General features: G+C 35.3%; 1 protein-coding gene across 2 annotated transcripts in view; it reads left to right on the top strand.

Moving 5' to 3' along the window:
- Positions 1-19,722, top strand: part of sd (TEA domain transcription factor 1 homolog scalloped) — a 551,305-nt gene that overhangs the window by 334,709 nt on the left and 196,874 nt on the right. For both annotated transcript variants that reach the window (XM_090383888.1, XM_090383887.1), the window contains exon 3: positions 624-751. In XM_090383888.1, the coding sequence (XP_090240014.1) occupies positions 624-751 (128 nt within the window). The remainder of the gene's footprint in view (positions 1-623; positions 752-19,722) is intronic.

Raw genomic sequence — 19,722 nt, 5'->3', positions numbered from 1 at the left:
ATTAACGGCACACTGAAATGAGTGATTGCCATTGAACTCAATGGAATTTTTCCTAATCTCGCAGCACACTGGTTGGGAACCACTGGCTTAGAGAATTTGATTATATCCGTGCCTTCTCGTTGTGCGCAGTTAAGGTCTGTAGAGGGAGTGAAGCGCACAATGGTGTATCATCATATTGAAGAGCAACAAGATATTAACGAACTTTAATACCCAGAATTATCTTATACTGGTCTAACATGGTTTAGCTGTTTTTCACTAGTAGTATCAGCGTGATTTATGTCACATGTTTGTAACCACGATAAGACTGCCTTTAAAACATTTTATTTGTATTCGGATGAAAAAAAAATTAATTTTCTGTTCAATTAACAAAATAAATGAGAAAAACATTATATTTAAATATATGGCGTGATACTTTTTCTAACAAAATACTTTGTGTACAAGCATATTATTATGCTAGCGCACAAAGAAAGATAAGTAAATAGCCTCAAAATATCGAATCTGAGTGATGTGCTGTGGTTTAATTTAACGCTACATGCATTAATATCATGTATGTAATCAAAATAATAATTTTATTTATTATAATTATTATTAATTAATTTTATTATTATTTTTATTTTTTTCAGGGCGAAATGAGCTGATAGCTAGGTATATTAAACTCCGGACAGGAAAGACGCGCACACGGAAACAGGTCTCTAGTCATATACAGGTGCTGGCCAGACGGAAAGCCCGTGAAATACAAGCCAAATTGAAGGCAGGTATAGTAGTGACATCTACCGGTGGTGAGGGTAACTGTAATAAGAAACATTTATATCGCTGTTTAATAAATATTTAATTATTAACAGCAACTGAAAGAAGAATTTTGCGGTTTTAGATTAAGAAAAAAATTTCTGTTGCACTTAAAAGGCGAATTTTTTTCAGGTTTCATGTTTGGAAACGGATATACTAAAAGATGAAATAATGGAATGTGAAAAACTAATTATGACAGATTTAGCTGTTTTGCAGGTTAGTTTGTAAAAAAAAAAAAAAAAAGAAGAAAAGAAAAATTGTTCATGCTAATTCCAGTATGCACTGCGGGCTAAGAAAATTACAAATTATACATTTGAACACCAATAATCAAATTATTACTTAAGATGAGCCGGAATTTATACAGGAAAAGTATTCTGTAAAATTTCTTCCATGTGTATAAATTAGTTGGTGGGGGATAAAAAAAGCCATTGTAAAGAATTAGCATTTGCTTGTCATGGAACTGAGAAATTTTTAGTGAAAAATGTGGGAAAGCAATAGTTTTGTAGGTTTCCAAAGTTTTCTGTACATCAATTCTTACAGTCATGTTTTGCTGTAACTTTTGTATAAGTGTTTTGATTTTTACGAAATTATTTCCATCGAGAAATGTTATGCTGTAGAGGGTTATCATATTTTCAACTCTTGAAATTTGGGTCACACAGCAGAATTCTGAGGTCCCAGAAGGAATTGGTGGTAAGGGAAGTGATTACATGTAAGTGTACTCTTACATGAGTATTTTGTGATATCAATATGTGAAAAACAGACCAGGCCAAACTTTTCAACTCTCCAACAAAGAGAAAAGATATTAATAATTTTGCAATATTTTATAAATATTATTTATTTTCACTATTTGTGAAACTTCCTTTTGTTGCAATTATTGTAACAAAAAAAAAATTCTTATAATACTATAATGCACTGGACACCTATTGCCTGTTTCATTTTCATTGTTTATTAAATGTGTATAGATTCAGTTAGATTTTTTGAGCGGTTTTTCCTCTGTCAGGCATGTTGAGATATTTCCTGAACTGCGTACAAGTAAAATCAGTATCGTGTTTCTCTGTTATTTCCACTTCTCAACGTATTAAACAAGTCAGCCTATCACGCTTTCTTTTAAACTAAAGACTTGCTCACTCACAGTGTTAGAATGTGAACTCGATATATTGAATTTGTTAAGTTAATCAGATTAACCAATGATGTATCAATCAACAAAAGTTGAAAGTGGGATTTTCAGTACCCTGCTTAATATCAAGCAGTTGGTGGGATTTGCATCTGTAAATTGGGACTATGTTGCTGAAATTGGCACAGTTGGCATCTATAGTTATGCCACAGTATTAACACCCCATGGGGCTCAAAGATAATAAAAAAAATATCAATAGCCTTCTTAACACATTAAGAAGGCTGTTGATATTTTTGTTTATTTCTTTCAGTTATTTTCGTTCCAATACTACTGGTAGCTAGAAATGTTTGTATGTGAATGGATTTTTTTCTTCGCATGTGGTGGTCAAAGGCCAAGTCTGTTCTTGTTGACTAGTTAGCTGTAGTCTTAAGGATATGCAATTAGAAAGCAAGTGTCATAGGTTTTTTTCTGAATGTTCCTAATCTAAGAATATATCACAATTGTATGAAAGCAAAACAATTTTTTTGAGTATACGAATTAAAATTTTTTATTTTTGCGGAAAACAAAGTGCAAAAAGAGATATGTCTAAGGCAGTGATATGTGCCAGTTTAGTTTCAAGCTTTGTGCTATGTGTTTATTTGCCTCTCCCATGATTAAATGAAATATTTTGCCAAATAACATTTGGTTTAGAATTTTAATTTTAACATGTTAATGCTGGGGCGCCTCACTGGTGGATCTCTGCTCTAATGTCCACTGGGCAAAGCGATCCACTGGTGGGTTGCTGCAGCTAATTATCATCGGACGTTGCGACCCACAGGAGTCTCGTTGTGCTATGAGTCTTGTATTCAGTTTTGGCATTAAGTGCCCGGTGGTTAGGCATTTTATGGGATTCACCCATCCTCCATCTACCATGTGTCAGCCAAGGATCAATATTTTTTATTTATTGAGGTTTGTGTGGGGTATATAAAATCATAGTAGTTGGAATAGAAAAAGGAACCAACAGTTGTCAGTTTTTATTTCAAATATAATTATTTTTGCTTACAGTGAATTATGTTGAAGCATTCTAGACACAAAGCGGGTTGATTTTCACAATCTTGACAAAATGTTTTAACTTTTTTTGCCTTCTGGTCTGCTTCTTTCTTTCCTTCTTTTTCAGAAATTTTCTTGTAACACTCCCTGCAATGTTTCCTAACTTTCCTTGCTTGACCTTCCATTTTACAAAAAGTATGAATTCTGCCAGGTGCCTTTGTTACTTTTGTAGTAGTCTCACTATTCAATAAACTGTATATTATACTTTCTCAGAATTAAAGGATGGATAATGAGGCAATGAGGCATATGGCAGAGAAGAAAAATGCATGGGATACTTACAAATTAACACATGACACAGAAGCCTATGATAGATACAAGTTGATATGCAACCAAGTTACAAAGGAGGTTAGGCAGGCGAAGGCAGATTACGAGAAATCCTTGGCAAGGGATGCAAAGAAAAACAGCAAAGAGTTCTTTACTTATGTAAACTCTAGAAGGAAGGGGATGAATCAGATTGGTCCACTTGATATTGATGGGTCAACTGTTGATGATCCTGCTCAGGTAGCTAACAAACTAAATGAATATTTTGCATCGACATTCACACATGAGGAGTTATTCAGCAAGGGGAATGCCAGAGGTGTATTCAACTCTAGCAGTAAGCTACAGAATCTTGAAATAACTGGTAGTAAAGTGGAGGAGAAACTGTTGAAGATAAACACAAGAAAGGCACCCGGGGTGGATGGGATCTATCCAGTTATATTAAAGGAGGCAGCAAAGGAAGTAAGCAAACCCTTAGCCATAATTATGAGAGCTTCCTTGGACTCAGGGGAGGTACCCATAGACTGGAAATGTGCAAATGTGACCCCAATTCACAAAGGAGGATCAAAGGCTGACACAAGTAATTATAGACCTGTGAGCTTAACTTCTGTTCCAGGAAAATTAATGGAGGCACTGGTTAAAGAAGCACTGCAGGATCATTTAGACAAGACTTCAGTTATAGCTCAGACACAGCATGGTTTTGTTAAGGGGAAGTCTTGCCTGACCAACTTGATTGGATACTATGATGCAGTCACAAAAGAACTGGATGCAGGGAATAACTTTGATATTATATACTTGGATCTTAGAAAGGCTTTTGATACTGTTGCACATGGAAGACTGCTACACAAATTGGAGCAGTGTGATATTGGAGGCAAATTGCTGCTATGGATAAAGGGGTGGTTGAGGGGGAGAAGACAGAGAGTGGTAATCAATGGACACTGCTCATTGTGGACTAATGTTATTAGTGGAGTCCCTCAGGGCTCAGTGTTGGGTCCATTATTGTTTTCTGTATTTATAAATGATATTGATGATGGTATATCAAGCTTAATGTCTAAGTTTGCAGATGATACAAAGGTTGGCAGGGTTGTCAAGGACACTACTGACACTATGCTGCTGCAACAGGATCTGGAAAGGTTGAGCAGATGGGCTGAGAGGTGGCAAATGAAGTTTAACATTGACAAATGTAAAGTACTACACATGGGAAACAGCAACCCCAGAGCAACGTATCAACTCTGTGGTACTACACTGACAGTGGTAGAGAATGAAAGGGACTTGCGGGTGGTTGTGCAGGCAGATATGAAGTTCTCTGAGCAGTGCAGACGGGCTGCAAGAGTAGCTCATGGAGTATTGTCAATGATATACAGGAATTTTTCCAGCAGGGATAAGGAGGTGATTATTCCATTGTATAAGGCAATGGTCAGGCCACACCTAGAGTACTGTATACAGGTCTGGAGGCCTCATTTCAAGAAGGATGTAGAGCTGCTGGAACGAGTACAGAGAAGGGCAACAAGATTAGTGAATGGAACAAAGGGGTGCTCTTACGAAGAAAGGCTTAAGTTTTGCAAATTACAGTGTCTGGAGACTAGGCACCAGCGAGGTGATCTGATAGAGGTGTATAAAGCCTTGAATGGTTTAAGCATGCTCAATGCTGATGGGATTCTTCCTCTAGCTCAGAAAAATCACCTGAGAGGGCATAAATTCAAATTGAGGAAAGACAGATGTAGGATAGACGTGCGGAAATTTGCCTTTAGCCAGTGGGTGGTTGGTTGGTGGAACAGACTTCCATCCCTTGTGGTGGAGGTTGATAGCCTAAATAAGTTTAAGGCTCAGCTGGACAGGTATTTTGAACGAACAGAGGGGTGAAGTGGAAGTGGGTTTTTTTTGGCTGATGCTGCATAAGCTTGCTTTCTTGCATCAAATGCCTCTACTAATGCTAATGCTAATGATTGACGATTATTAGTCCCAAATTTACTCTGTACCACCAATGCACTGAATAGCATGGTACCAAAGATGATCTCCATTGCAGCTTTTTTATACCATTTTATGGTTTTATGCAGGCTACTATAATATGATGCCATCTGGTCAGATATATCCACTCCCTTCTTTGCTTGATTGTAGCTGATAATAACATCGGGTTTCTTGATTTTTTTCTCCCTTTCTATTGTTCTTTCCTGTCTCAATAATTTTACACTGAGTTTTGCATGTTGTTAACATCGTTACTGGTCTTTTATCAATCCATTTCATGATTTTCACTCCTTTGTTATTCTCAACAGCGATTCTGTCTCCCTGTTTCACTTTTTTCGCTGTAATATTTCTTGGTATTCCTTTTCAATTGCTTCTTAGAGTCCCACAGAGAAAGGTTTTCTTTTCTAATAACTCTTGCGCTAGAGGGAAACTGGTGTAACAATTATCCAAATAAAGGACACGTTCTTCATTGAGCAGATTAGCCATCAGTTTCATTGAGATAGCTTGGGAATGTCCTTCACCTTCCACTAAATCACCCTTTCCGGTATAAATAGAGATTTCATGCATATATCCCTCGGGCAAACATAATTTATAAAATTTGATCTCATATTTATGAGATTAGTTAGGAATATACTGGCAAAAGAGCAGCCTTCCATGCCAAGGGATCAAACTTTCGTCAATTACGAAGTTTTTTCCTGGCTTTAACGCGCTTTGAACATTCCTATTGGCTTTATCTAATAAAATTCTGATTTTGTTGAGACGGTCTTGTCCATTGGCAATTTCGTTGTCAGAGAAATGCCAATATTTCAGCAGTTCTAGGAAATGACCTATACTCATAGATTTCCTAATGAGATTATTTGAGTATAAATATTTTTTTGACCAGTATAATTTTATATCTGGGACATGAACAATTCCCATTATCAATAATATTCCAAGAAAGTTTTCCATTTCTGGTTCACTGGTTGGTCTCCAATCAGCTTTCTTCTTTTTGGGTGTTCATATATTACTAGCTGCTGATGACAAACAGTACTGTGCATATCTGTTGGTTTCAGTCGCCATCATCTGAAGAATATCGTCAGTTAGAAACAGTTTGTACATGTGGTAAGGTTGGTTCAAATCAACATCAACAAGGATTTCAGCATCGTTATTATATTCATTAATTGAAATTTTAGTTTTTCCTATCCCTTGCCAAATAACATTTTCAGACTTAGATGCATTGGAGATTACTTGAGAATTTGGGTCATTATTTTCATCACTGATTTCATGATATTCATCACTTTCATCAGATTGTTCTGAGGTTTGGATCTTATCATCACCATCACTGTAAAATGTATTAAGTAGGAAAATGTCATTATAATAATACACTGTGTATTCTTTTATCATGTATGTCTAAAACATTTAATTCTCACTCATCGTCGGATTCATCACTAAAGAAATATTGTGGCTTCTCTTTTGTCCGCAAGTCCAACTCTGTTTTCAAGGTCCCTGGACAATTTTCATCATGTTTTTGGGCACCTTTTTCTTTCAAAAGAGGTACATCTGAATCATCACTATCACTTATATTCTCAAACATTCTTTGTCTTTAGCTCGTTTCCCGTAAAAAGAGGAGGGGTTCATTTTAGAAATATTTTAGAAACAGGTATCTATAAATATGATAAACAAAAATTCGAAATATCTAAAGGGTTTACCTCAATCTCTAGATTATAGTGATAAATGAAATGTTCTCCACACATGCACATATTTGAAATAAAGTCAATATGGAGGCAATAACTATTGTCAGTCTCACAGAGTACGAACAAATTGGAAAACAATGCTCGTTGTGGTACCAGGAAGTAATTCGAGCATGTGCATTGGCGACTCACTTGCGCTTATTCCCATTCATTGACAATAATTAGTGCCACAGGGCAGGGCGAACCACCGGTGGGTCGCTATCAGATTTTCATAAAAACAAATGACAACCCGTTTTTCTTGCACATACTGTGTTATTTGTCACTGAAATGAACCGAATTATGAAAAAAACACAGTCATCATTTGGTAAATAAAAGTCGTGAGTCTATCTGTCTTTTAGGCTTCATATTAAATAAACTCCCCAGCGGGAATGTGTTAACTAAGATGATAAAACTGTAGGATAATACAGTAGAACCTGGATAAGAAATTCCTGCTTAAGAAGTTTCCCCCTGTACTAGGTTTGATTTCTTAAGTCCTGATTTCACCTCTATACAGGGTGTCTCAAAAATATTGGTACAAACGTTTAGGGGAGGTAGGTAACATCTAAAGGAATGTGAATCGCATAGGAACCCATAACCAGAAACGTCACGGGAAAGTAGTAGCAGAGGCACAAGAAGCAAAAATGACACAAGACAGTAATTAGTGGCAAACATTTATTTGACATAATATTAACAATGGAGTACGAGATGGATGCATTTCATGATGTTACAACAGATGCTCGAAGGTTCCACCATGAGACGCGATGCATGCGTGACACTGACGCAGCATGGATTGGCAGACACGGTTGAACACACCTGGAGTTTTTTTCACAGTAGCAGCAGCGCAAGGCAGCAGCGCAGACGAGTCTTGCTATGAGATCCCTTTCCGTCTCCACAGGCGATTCATAAACGATAGATTTGAGGGGCCCCCACAGAAAGAAATCAAGGCTCGATAAATCAGGTGAGCGTGGGGGCTAGGCAACGGGTCCACCATGGCCAATCCACCGACGTCCAAAATGCCTGTTCAAATGGTCACGAACACACCTTCCATAATGGGCAGGCGCCCCATCATGTTGAAACCAAATATTGCGTCTCATATTTGCTGGAACATCGTCAAGTAACCCTGGTAGAACTTGTTCAAGAAAGATCCGATATTTAGCGGAGTTCATGTGGGATGGTAACAGGTATGGGCTGACTAAGCAGTCACCGACCATACCTGCCCACATGTTTATTGCGAAACGATGTTGGGGCACACACCGTGTGGGCCCTCTGCTAATCCATACACTAGGTGCATGTCTGCCAGCTCAGTTTGTATATCGATGCATGCTCTTTGTGCAGCGACTACTGCTTGAATGAGTAAATCAGAAATTTTCCCTCTCGCAAACTGATGAACAGCGCCGTGTACCGACTTATGGTATCATTTCCGGTTATGGGTTCCTATGTGATTCACATTCCTTTAGATGTTACCTACCTTCTCTAAACGTTTGTACCAACATTTTTGAGACACTCTGTATATTGTAATGTATTATTTTCTGCGTAAGAAGTTTCTTGGGTAAAAAGTTTTCCCACATAAAAAGTTCGTGATAAAGAATACACAATGTATTATTATAATGACATTTTCCTACTTAATACATTTTTTTATATATAGAAAATTAGAAATCCTTTATTTTTAACATTAAAAAAAATATTAAAGAATATAAAAATTTTGGTAATCAAACGAGTTAGTGCCAAGCATCATTTTTGTTCGGAGTAAATCACTGAAGTAGATGAAATGGCATCGTTTTTGATATCTCATATTGTGAATGCCTTCACGAGTTACCCTAATATTGCACTAGCTCCAATATGCAACGCTTTGCCAGTGGAGAAGGCTAATGTTGCTTATTCTCAGAGGATACCACAACCCAGGGGTTGTGGTATCCACCAAGAACTCACTGGCGAAGTGTTGCCTATTTGAGAATTCAGTGTCAAAGTGTTGCTTATTCTAGGTAGGCAACACTTCGCCAGGGCAATTCGTTGTGAGGGCATTCACAATATGAGATATCACAAAAACGATGCCACCTACTTCAGTGATTTGTTAGGAACTAAAATGGTGCTATGCACAAGTTTGATTAGTGAATTTCCACAGTCTGAGGCTTTCAGCCCTAGAACCTTTTTTAGTATAAACATTTTGATATAATGGAAGTAACATATTGTAATTGTTTTCATCGATATCCATAATTGGATAGCATCGACCATGTGAAGCACAGTGAAGCATTGGCTGTTATGTTCTGATTTTCCCGAACAGTTCTGAATTACTTAGTGGATTGTCGATACTCTAGAGGAACTCATCCTTCCAACTTGGTATGAGTTTAATGAACAGAATGTTAAGCAATTAGAAATCCTCAGTTTAAAAATTTTTCCCATAGGCAGAAAGAGTAAAATATTTATAAATTCTGAAATAGTACTTAAAAATGATCTTTAGCTTATGCATGTTTTTTTATTTTTTTTATTTGTATAGTTAATATTTCATATCCTTAGGTAATTTTCCCTTCTAAGAAGTTTTCCCGCTTAAGAAGTTTTAAACCTACAGTCCCTTGAAAAGCTTCTTATCCAGGTTCTACTGTACTTATAATATTCAAAGCTATGTAAAAGAGATCTTAGAGTGGTAACTGGATTATTTGCTACTCTGTTTAATTACTTATGTAATATTTAAAAAAACACAAAAACAAAAAACTACAGGTTTGGTAGTGGTACTGATGTTCCAAATAGTTTAAACGTACGGGTTAATTGTGTTAACACACCTAGTGAGATATTACACTGGGATTTTTTTTTGTTTTGTAAATATCTATTACTTAACTTGCTTAATCTTCCCAGTGATAGCATAATACTTATTATTGAAGTGGGGCTTAAACATTAGGTTCTTAAATTTAGATTTTTTTAAAAATTATAATTGGGAAACTCTCAAGAAACACTTGTATATCATTCTCTGAGATTTTTGTAATACTCAGCTTAACATGCTTCTTTTTATTACTACTAAGGCCAGTGGAATAGAAGTATTGTACTAGACTTTTTATTAAGAGTTTGATTTTGTGGTTAATTATAGTTGTGGCAGCTAGAATTTTTAAGGGATAAAAGCTTTATATCATTCATGTATACCAGGGATTTCCATTGGGGTTGATACTGATCTCGTGGGCTGTCAGTTTCGACCCCATTAGGAATCCTTGGTATACATGAATTGAAAGAGGGGGTCAGTCGTCTTGAAGAAAGGTTCAATAGATGCCAAGGGATCAAATGGTCATCGACAGATAAATTGTATAATAATTATACAGTAATAAATATAAATCATATTATTATAAAGAATATAATAATATATGATTTAAAAATATAACTATGAACCTTGTTAATTTTTAGTTTTAGCAATTTCGTATATGAATCTGCAAGCCAGCAGAACCATAATCCAGTGAACAGCAATTTCATGATACAATGTGAGTCACGCTGTTAGTAATGACTGACAGATCTGTCACAGTTAAACTCACATTGTTACCATCTGAAAAATACTTACAGGAAAACTATTCCTATTACTAATATTGTAGCAGCTGATGATGCTGATGGAATGATCAGCTTCAATGGTCGGCAAATATTGTGAGAGTTTTGTTTTAGCATTTTTGAAGAAAAAGATACCAGAAAGAACTGCACAGGTAGTATTTGCAAAAAACACATGAGTGAAAAACTCCATGATGTTTTGTGTATTAAATCAATAAATGAAACAAAGGCCAAATCCAATGATCATCTCTTTGATCAAAATGATGAAATTTACAATCAGCTGCTTTTACATACAGGGGTATGTTAATTTTCAAAAGGAAATTGTTTACATTTGAACTTATTGATTCCATAATAGAATTTATTCTTGAAATAAAGACACCATTAGCGACAAAATTAATTGAATTGTATAAAAGCATGTGTTTTTCTTGGCTGATATACATTTGAAGTTTAATGATATCCAAACAAGACTACGAGGCAGAAATATGAATATAATTCACTTTCAGACAGTTATTCTTGCAATTTCCACTTAAAATTGGCCTATTTATATCCACTTTAAATCAAAGAGATTTTCACTACTTTTCTAATTTGTCACAGCTATAAATTGTGGAAAATAGTACAATTTCAGACGATGATTTGCTATTGTACCCATTCCACTTGAAACTGAAAGAAGACTTTGACATTTCATATCAAGATATTCATGATATGGTTGATCAAAATGGATTCCACAATTGTTTGAATGTGATGTGTATCAAGTTGAAATTATTTTACAAGAAGAGTTAACTGAAATGATAGAAGATTCAGAGGCCATATCTGTATCCCAAACATCCCTTCAAATCTACATCCAAATTTTTTTTTTTTTTTTTCTGTCCTCGCCTTTTCCCATTATATATGGGGTCAGCGTTTTTATTGTTTTGGCATGCAATTTTTAAGGCCGGATGCCCTTCCTGACACCAACCCTCACCTTTTATCTGGGCTGGGGATATGCAGTGGTCATTCCCTGACCTTCCACATCCTCCGCATTTGGTGATCACGGGCTCGAACCCCGGTCTAATCAAGAAGCGTGTGCTACGCACTACTGCTCCTGCTCACCTGGCTACGGAGGCGCCAGTGAAGGTACATGAAATAAATATAATAAATTACAAACTGTGGCAGAACCACTTTTGTTAACTTTCCCCATTTCTTATCTAGTGGAAGCTGGATTCAGCCCTATTAATAATTTACTGAGAAAAACAAAAAACAGGCTGAACATATCAATGGGGACCTTAGGAGCAAATTAAGTAAATTTAGTCCTGATACCACACAGCTTATCGCAAACCATCAGTCACATCTGTGTCATTAACAGTTAATTAATGATTAAAATGGATATGTAATGGGCTGTGATTTTTACAAAACTAAATGAGAGTAATAAACCAAATAATTTTTACTGCGTTTTTTGTTACCAAACTAAAGTAATTGGTAAGTAATCGCAAACTTATTGTTACTTACCTATTTTATAATAATTTCATTTTTTAATAAAGAATTAACTATTATTAACAGATTTTTCTTATAATCTACATATTAAAATGAAAATATGCATATTTTTTGGATGAGAGGGTTGATGAGGGAAAAATGAATTTTTTTAAAGGGGTCAAGTAAAAAAGGTTGGGGACAGCCCCTGATGTATTGTGAGAAAAGGATCCAACACTGCTATAAATAATGTAGCTGTGAGGATAACCACTTGAGGAAAATCTTGACATATCGAAGTACAGATGATAGTGGTCACGTGATATAAGAAGCATGCATTTTGCGAAGATTTTAGTATTGCTAACAGGTTTCCTTGAATATTGATAGAATTCTCTAATAATGTGCAAGAGGGATTCACAAAGTCTTTCATAAGCTTCTTTAATATTTAAGAAGATAACATTCATTTGGGATTTGAAATGGATGAATTGTTTCCCAAAATGAGAAAATTTAAGGTCCTGTAGTTGCTCTATTTTCCATTTCATTTCATCAGTGGTTTTGATATATGCATTTCTTGTAATTTCAGTTGATTGATTGACTGATTTTTGATTTTACTGTGTGCAAAAATGACTGGTTATACTGCACCAAGAAAACGTAATTTCAGTGTTAGTTGACAAAGGTCTAGTAGCAAACTTATCCCAAGTGGTGAGTCACAGGTGAATTTTCCTTACGAAAGATCACCAAAGGCATTTTGAGCCTATTTCTGAAAGTTGCCTTCATTTATTGTGAAATTATATTTTTAATCTAGTGTTATTCATTTATTTGAAGCAATTAGCTGGTCATATTATTGAGAGACTTTTTTTAATTTTGAGAAAATTTCCCTTGAATCTTTAAAAGGTGATGTGCACTTTAATGTTTTTGAATTTTTCTAGCATCTAAATGCTTTTTTGTTTACTTAGAAAAGTTATTTTCATTTTGTTGGAGAGCCATTCTTCTTATAGGTAAATATGAATCTGTTTCATTGTCCCCATTTGACAAGTAAAAGAATGTGTATGAAGCATCCTCAATATACAAGTCAAAAAATTTTTGCTATTGCACAGAATTCAGCTGCTGTAGGATGATGTTGGGTTTAAGGAAAGTGGTTGAAAAAAAAATTGTTCTCATGGTTACTGTATTTAAAAAAAAATAAAATAAATTTTCTGTATATACTCTGGGACGACCACACAGTCAGAGGAGTTCACGAGAGAGAGAGAGAGAGAGAGAGAGAGAGAGAGAGAGAGAGAGAGCACAAGAAACAGCACTGTATTTAGCAGCCACGGGCTTTAACACCAGTCATTCAAGACACGAGTACTTATGCACCCTCACACCTTTGTTCACTTTCAGCATAAATTCAAACACAATATGTTTATGGTCTGAGGATTGTGATAGATGAGTTTCACAACTGGTTTCCTTTGTTCGCTGAGTGATGTAAGCCTCAAGCTGTGTATTTGTGCTGACATATTAAAGTTTTCCAGGACGAATGATGACAAGAGTGATTGGTTGTGATCTCCATCTGTAATTTTAGCTTTGAGCTAGAGTCATATTCAGCTGATAGATAACCTAAACAAAACTGAATGAAAACCCTTTACAACTGTATAGATCTCAGATGAGTTGGCATAGAGAATAGGAACATTCCCTCCCATCTCCTATCACATCTTCTGTTCCCAGTGAATTTTTAATGATCATTAAATTGTGAACTTCTTTTTAATTTTGAGAAAACTGCCAACACTCTGGCAACAAAGTTTGGAACATATCAATGTATTTGTAAGCCTTTTCTAAAAGATATTGACTCCTTTATTGATTACTTTCTATTTTGATTTACAAAAAATGTAGAGATAAAATAAATAACAGAAATTGTTGGAAAAAGTTATTAGTAAATTAATAAGAGGAGTTTACCTCAACATAGTATGTAGAACACTTCCGTATGATACCCTCCAGAAATTAAAACGGAAAAAACGAAAAAATCGACAACTTACCGGTACATTAAAGTAAAATATAAATAATTAAATAATCAATTTAAACACAATTCAAAATCAATTTAAACGAATTAAAATTCAAATTAACGCAATTAAAAGAATCTAACGAAAATATTAATGTACCGGTAAGTTGTCGATTTTTCCGTTTTAATTTCTGGAGGGTATCATACGGAAGTGTTCTACGTATACTATATTGAGGTAAACTCCTCTTATTAATTTACTAATATTATTATCAACGTAGAACATATTGAGTATTACAGCTCTGATTCATACTATCTAATGGAAAAAGTTATATACGCAGAAAAAGTTCTTCCTACTTTCTGACATCATGCAATCAAAAATATGATTGGTCTTGCATACAGTGCATGTCTTTGCCTCTCATGTTCTGATTTCTTAATGTAATATAACTTAAATTGAGTCATCATCCAGCTAAGTTACTTTAGGTTACATTAAAATGATGACAATTAAGATGCCATTCTGACCAGTTAATGGTTATGTTACTTTGCATTCAGAAAAGAAATCATAAATATGCATCTTATTCCTCAGTAAATTGACATATGGCCTACCCTGTATGCAGAGAAAATATTTTTCAGTAGAATTGTGTTTTTCATGCACTAGAATGTGGAAAGCCTTGTAGAATATACAGTGAAAGTTGATGACATGAGTATGGATGGGTACATATACAAAGAGAGCCCACTATAATGAGCCTTTCAGTGTTTGGGATTACCATAAAAAATATCTATGGTAATAATGAGTAAAATATATGTAAATACAAAACTTTTTACTATAATGAATGCTTTAAACTGTGGTAATGTAATTTTTCTCATATGCACTTTCTTTGCCTGTTGCTGAATTGTTTATGCAACTTGATATATACTTCATTAAATGATGAAAACTTAGGCAGATGTTTGAAGCATTCAAACCTTACTTGCCTTTCTGTTTCCACTTTTAAAAGGCAGTGGCCAATTTTAGTTCTAACTGTGGAATAAGTTATCCACATAGAAAAGCATGATAATTGTTAAAACGACATCAAAGTTTTCCATTAGAAAGCACATAAGATACATTTTAAGATAGTGTATTGGGATGGAAAAGAAGCACAGTGCTGTGAACTTCATATAACATTCATATTCAAGATACACATCAGTTCTATTTATTTCACTTTTTTATTTAATTGCAGTAAATATTATTATTATTATAATGGAGGGAGAATAGAAGTGCGTGTATATGGATTTTTGCAATTTGGTTTCTTCACTGTTTATGTGCTGTAATTTGGATATAATAAGAATCTTTCATAACATGGTTTTTGTTTTATAATTTTCTCAGGTCATAAAAACAAACGGATTTTCACTGTACTTCCAAGTTAGATTAGGAGAGTGGCATCCCAAATATTTATATGAGGATAAGTAATGGACAGTGAATGATATAGAAGTTGAAGGACAATATTGCATATGCAAGTAACATAACTGGAAGGTTTCAATGAAAGAGCACAACCAACTCTGTGACTTTGGAGAATAATTTATGGTATGGCAGATGCTGCTCCTTGAAGTATAAATGGCCTGATAGTAGCATGAAACTATCCATGCATTATTCTGCACCTTTGTACAGCTCTATATTTACCTTCATGCTACTATTTTTGCCCAATATGTTTTAAGGAGCAGTATCTGCTATGCAATAAATTTCTTTCCAGAATCATACAGATTGTGGTGCTTCACTTGAAGCTTCCAAAATGGACAGTTATTTATGAATGGGCAGCAGTGTAAGAGCAGCTCATGTTTGTTGATGATACACTAGACACAAAACTTTTTTTTGAAATATGTGAATTATTGTGTAAATTTCATATTATCCTTTGGACAGAAATTTGATTTTCTTTGGTACGTAGCTGCCAGCTTTTTAGATCTACAGTAGAGAATCCGTTTTTTTTTTTTTTTTTACTATGTTAAAATTGGAATAAAAAAATGTGAATCTCTGCTTTTTTGCTATTTTTTGTTAGCGAATTGGCTGTCAGGTGTACATTACAAAATAGGCGCCTCCGTAGCCAGGTGGGAAGGAGCAGCAGTGCGTAGCACACGCTTCTTGATTAGACCGGGGTTCGAGCCCGTCACCACCAAATACGGAGGATGCGGAAAGGTCAGGGAATGACCACCGCATATCCCGGAGCAATATGGCCTTAGTTGCTAATGCTCCTAAAAAAAAAAAAAAAAAAAACATTACAAAATAGAAATACAGGATAACAGCCTTATTCTTTGTAATGTGTGATCACTTCATTGTGCTTGGGTGGTGCGAAGCTAATTAACATTTGTCTTTCAGTAAGATGCCAAAGAAATATAATGTAAAATTTAAGAAGACACCTATGTAAGATTTTCCATGTATCACATACACACACACACCATTCCCTTGAATAATTTGTCATTTAAGCTGTCCACTTTTCCAACAGATGGAAGTTTGCTCCATAACAAATTGCCTGATGGCAAAAGACAAACTTCCGCACATCTATTCTGCAACCATCCTTCCTCAGTATGAAATTATGCCCCCCCCTCAATTGTGTAGTCTGAGCAAGAGCAAGAATCCCATCAGCATCGAGCTTGCTCAATCCATTTAAAGCCTTAAACACTTTAATCAGATTGCTCTGCAGGTTCCTTGTTTCCAGATGCTGCAATTTGCAGAACTGGAAGCCTTTCTTGGTGACAGCACCCTTCTGTTCCCCTCACTAATCTTATTGCCCTTCTCTATACTCATTTCAGCAGCTTTACATCCTTCCTAAGAGGCCTCCAGACCTCTATGCAGTACTCAAGATGTGGCCTGACCTTATAATACATTGGAATAATTGCCTCCTTATCCACTCTAGCAAAATGCTTATAACTCAGAGGTTCCCAAGCTTTTTGAGGTGATGGCCACATAAGTACTTGGAAATGGGCCTGATCCAAAAAGACATCTGTTATATTTTTCCTATAATTATGTACAAAGACTCTTGTAAAACTACCTCTACATATTCATATTTAATTATTGTTGTGCATATTTAACATCTTCCCATTATATTATTTCCTAAGGAATAAAGTCTTCCATTTATATTTATTCTTGTCTAAGTTTGGTATATATAATTATAGGGGAGGAAAAAAAAAAAATATATATATATTCTTATGTGTCTGCAAGCTGGCTCTGGGCTGTATTTTGGGGTTCCCTGCTGTATATCATTGACAAAACCCCATGAGTTGGCCTGCCAGCCTGTTTGCACTGCTCCGAGAATTTCATTTCTGACTCCAAATTACCGCCCAGGTATTTTTCATTTTCCACTACTCTGAGTGTAGAACCACACAGGTGATATATTATTCTGGGGTTACTGTTACTCATGTGCAGTACTTTATCAATGTTAAACTTCAGTTGCCATCAGTCCATCTGCCTAGTTATTCTAGATTTTGTTGCAGTAGCATACTGTCATTACTGTCTTTAATACCCTTCTAACCTTTGTATCATCCTCAAACTTGGACATTAGCCTGGTCATCAATATCATTGATAATTATAGACAACAACAATAGGTCCAGCACTGAACCTTGCGGGAATCCACTAATAACATTAGTCCACGAAGTGTCCATTGATAACCACTCTCTGTCTTCTATCACTCAACTATCCCTTTTTCCATAGCTTTCTTGTAACTTGTCCTTAATGCCACATTGCTTCAATTTGTGCAACAGTATAAAAGGCTTTCCTGAAATCCAAGTATATGGTATCAGAATTATATTTTATATCTAGTTCTTTCTGACTGCATCATAATATCCAATCAAATTGGTCAGACAAGATTTTGCCTTCATAAACTCATGTTTTATCTCAAGTATAACTGCAGTCCTGTCTAGATGCTCCTGCATTACTGCTTTAACCAGCGATTTCGTTATTTTCCCTGAAACAGAAGTTAAGCTAACAGGTCTGTAGGTGCTTGTGTCACCCTTTGACACCCCCCCTTCCTTGTGAATTGGGGATACATTTGCACATATCCATTCTCTGGGAACTCTCCTGAATTCAAAGATGCTCTCATAATTATGGCAAAGGGTTTGCTTACTTCCTTTGCCACCTCCTTTAATATAACTGGATAGATCCCATCCACCCCAGGTGCCTTTTTTATGTTTAACTTCAACAGATTCTCTTCCAATTTCTTCTCAGTTATTACAAAATTATTTAGTTTCCTGTTAGAGTTAAATAAACTTCTGACATCTACTTCCCTGAAGAATTCCTCATGTGTAAATGTAGATGCAAATGCTTATTCAGTTTGTCAGCAACGTTAGTGGGATCATCAACAGTTGAACCATCAAGTGGACCAATATGATTCATTTCCTTCTGTCTAGTGTTTACATAAGTAAAGAAGTCTTTGCTGATTTTATTTGAATCCTTTGCCAAAGATTTCTCATAATCTGCCTAAGCTTGCCTAACCTTCTTTGTGACTTGATTACAGACTAGTTTATATGTACCATAGGCATCTGTGTTTCCTGATAATTTGTATGCATCCCATGCATTTTACTTCTCTGCCTCAAGTCTCCTTAGTTCAGCTGACATCCATTTAGGTCTAAGCCTTGAACAGTATTTCTTAGTTGGTAATAAATATTCAAACAGGCCTGTACCAAATAAGACTGAAGCAAAATGTTAAGGACTGCATTCACACTATGAACATTTTCTTTGTAGATTTGCATAGATGAACATATTAGTTTTAAATTTGCACAGGCGACCATATTCTTTGTAGAACTGCATGCAACAGAGACCAAGAAAAAGAAAGAAAATAGGGAAAAAAGAGCATACTCCTGACTATATGAGCAAGGCACATCCAGCACATTCTGTAATAGTTTTATTAAATTATTTATTCATTTTTAATATTTTTGTTGTAAACTGGGTTACATTTTAATTTAATAATCCTGTGTAATTTTAAGTATACTTGTAATTTTATTTTATTAATAACACTGTACAACACTGATTTTCTACTTAGTGTAAAGTTTGGTGATTTTAATTTATTTTTGTTCTGATTGCAAAAATATTACAGAAAATTTTCCTTCAATTGCCATATTATTTTTTATTTTTTTTTGGAAAAGTGCATTTGTGTTTTCTTTGAAAGATATGAATATGTAATATTTTTACTAAGGTTTGGCTTTGAGAATGTTTAGTGCACTGCTGTTGATTTAATACCGAAGTTTCAGTTCTGTTCCATGGAACTTGGGGTTCTTCTTAGAATCTCAGGGCTCTGCATATATTTTGATATTGGTTTTTTATTTGATTTATATATATTACTGTTTTTAAGTATGTTGGGCTGCCATGAAAAAAATTCGGATTTGCTAGAGTAAACCCAAAACCTAAAAGTACTTGAAAAGCACTGGGTTCATATAATTCCAAATGTTGTTACTGCTAACCAATTGGTCAGGATATTGTCATGTGTTGCAGTGAGTTTAATTTAAAATTAGCTGCTCAGTTTTTTGTTCTTTTATGGTTATTTGAAAGCTGTGATAATTTAATCCTAGCCCTAAAGGAATAAGTGCTCAGGGCTCTGTAAAAGGCTGGTGCAGTTGGTATAGTAGCTGTGAAGTGCTCCAACCCCAGTACAGAAGGAAATTCCTTGAGCATTTGTTAAATTGTTATAATATAAATGTAATAAAAGCTAGGTAGGAGTCCCCATGGTCCTGGGAGTATCTAATGGGATACAGTGGCATTACTTCTGTTGTTTTGTTGGAAGTCCAGAATTATTGAAAGGATGTGAACTTTCTCATTCTTATGGTGGGGGGGGGTAGGCTTTGCCTAACTGAAGTGATATTAGGTTGCTGCTGGATCATAGGGGAATTATCATAGGCAATCATGG

The sequence above is a fragment of the Mastigoproctus giganteus genome, chromosome 10 (genome assembly GCF_048544385.1).
Source record: "Mastigoproctus giganteus isolate SK-2022 chromosome 10, ASM4854438v1, whole genome shotgun sequence".
Lineage (NCBI taxonomy): Eukaryota > Metazoa > Arthropoda > Arachnida > Uropygi > Thelyphonidae > Mastigoproctus > Mastigoproctus giganteus.
This window is presented reverse-complemented; position numbering and strand designations above follow the sequence as displayed.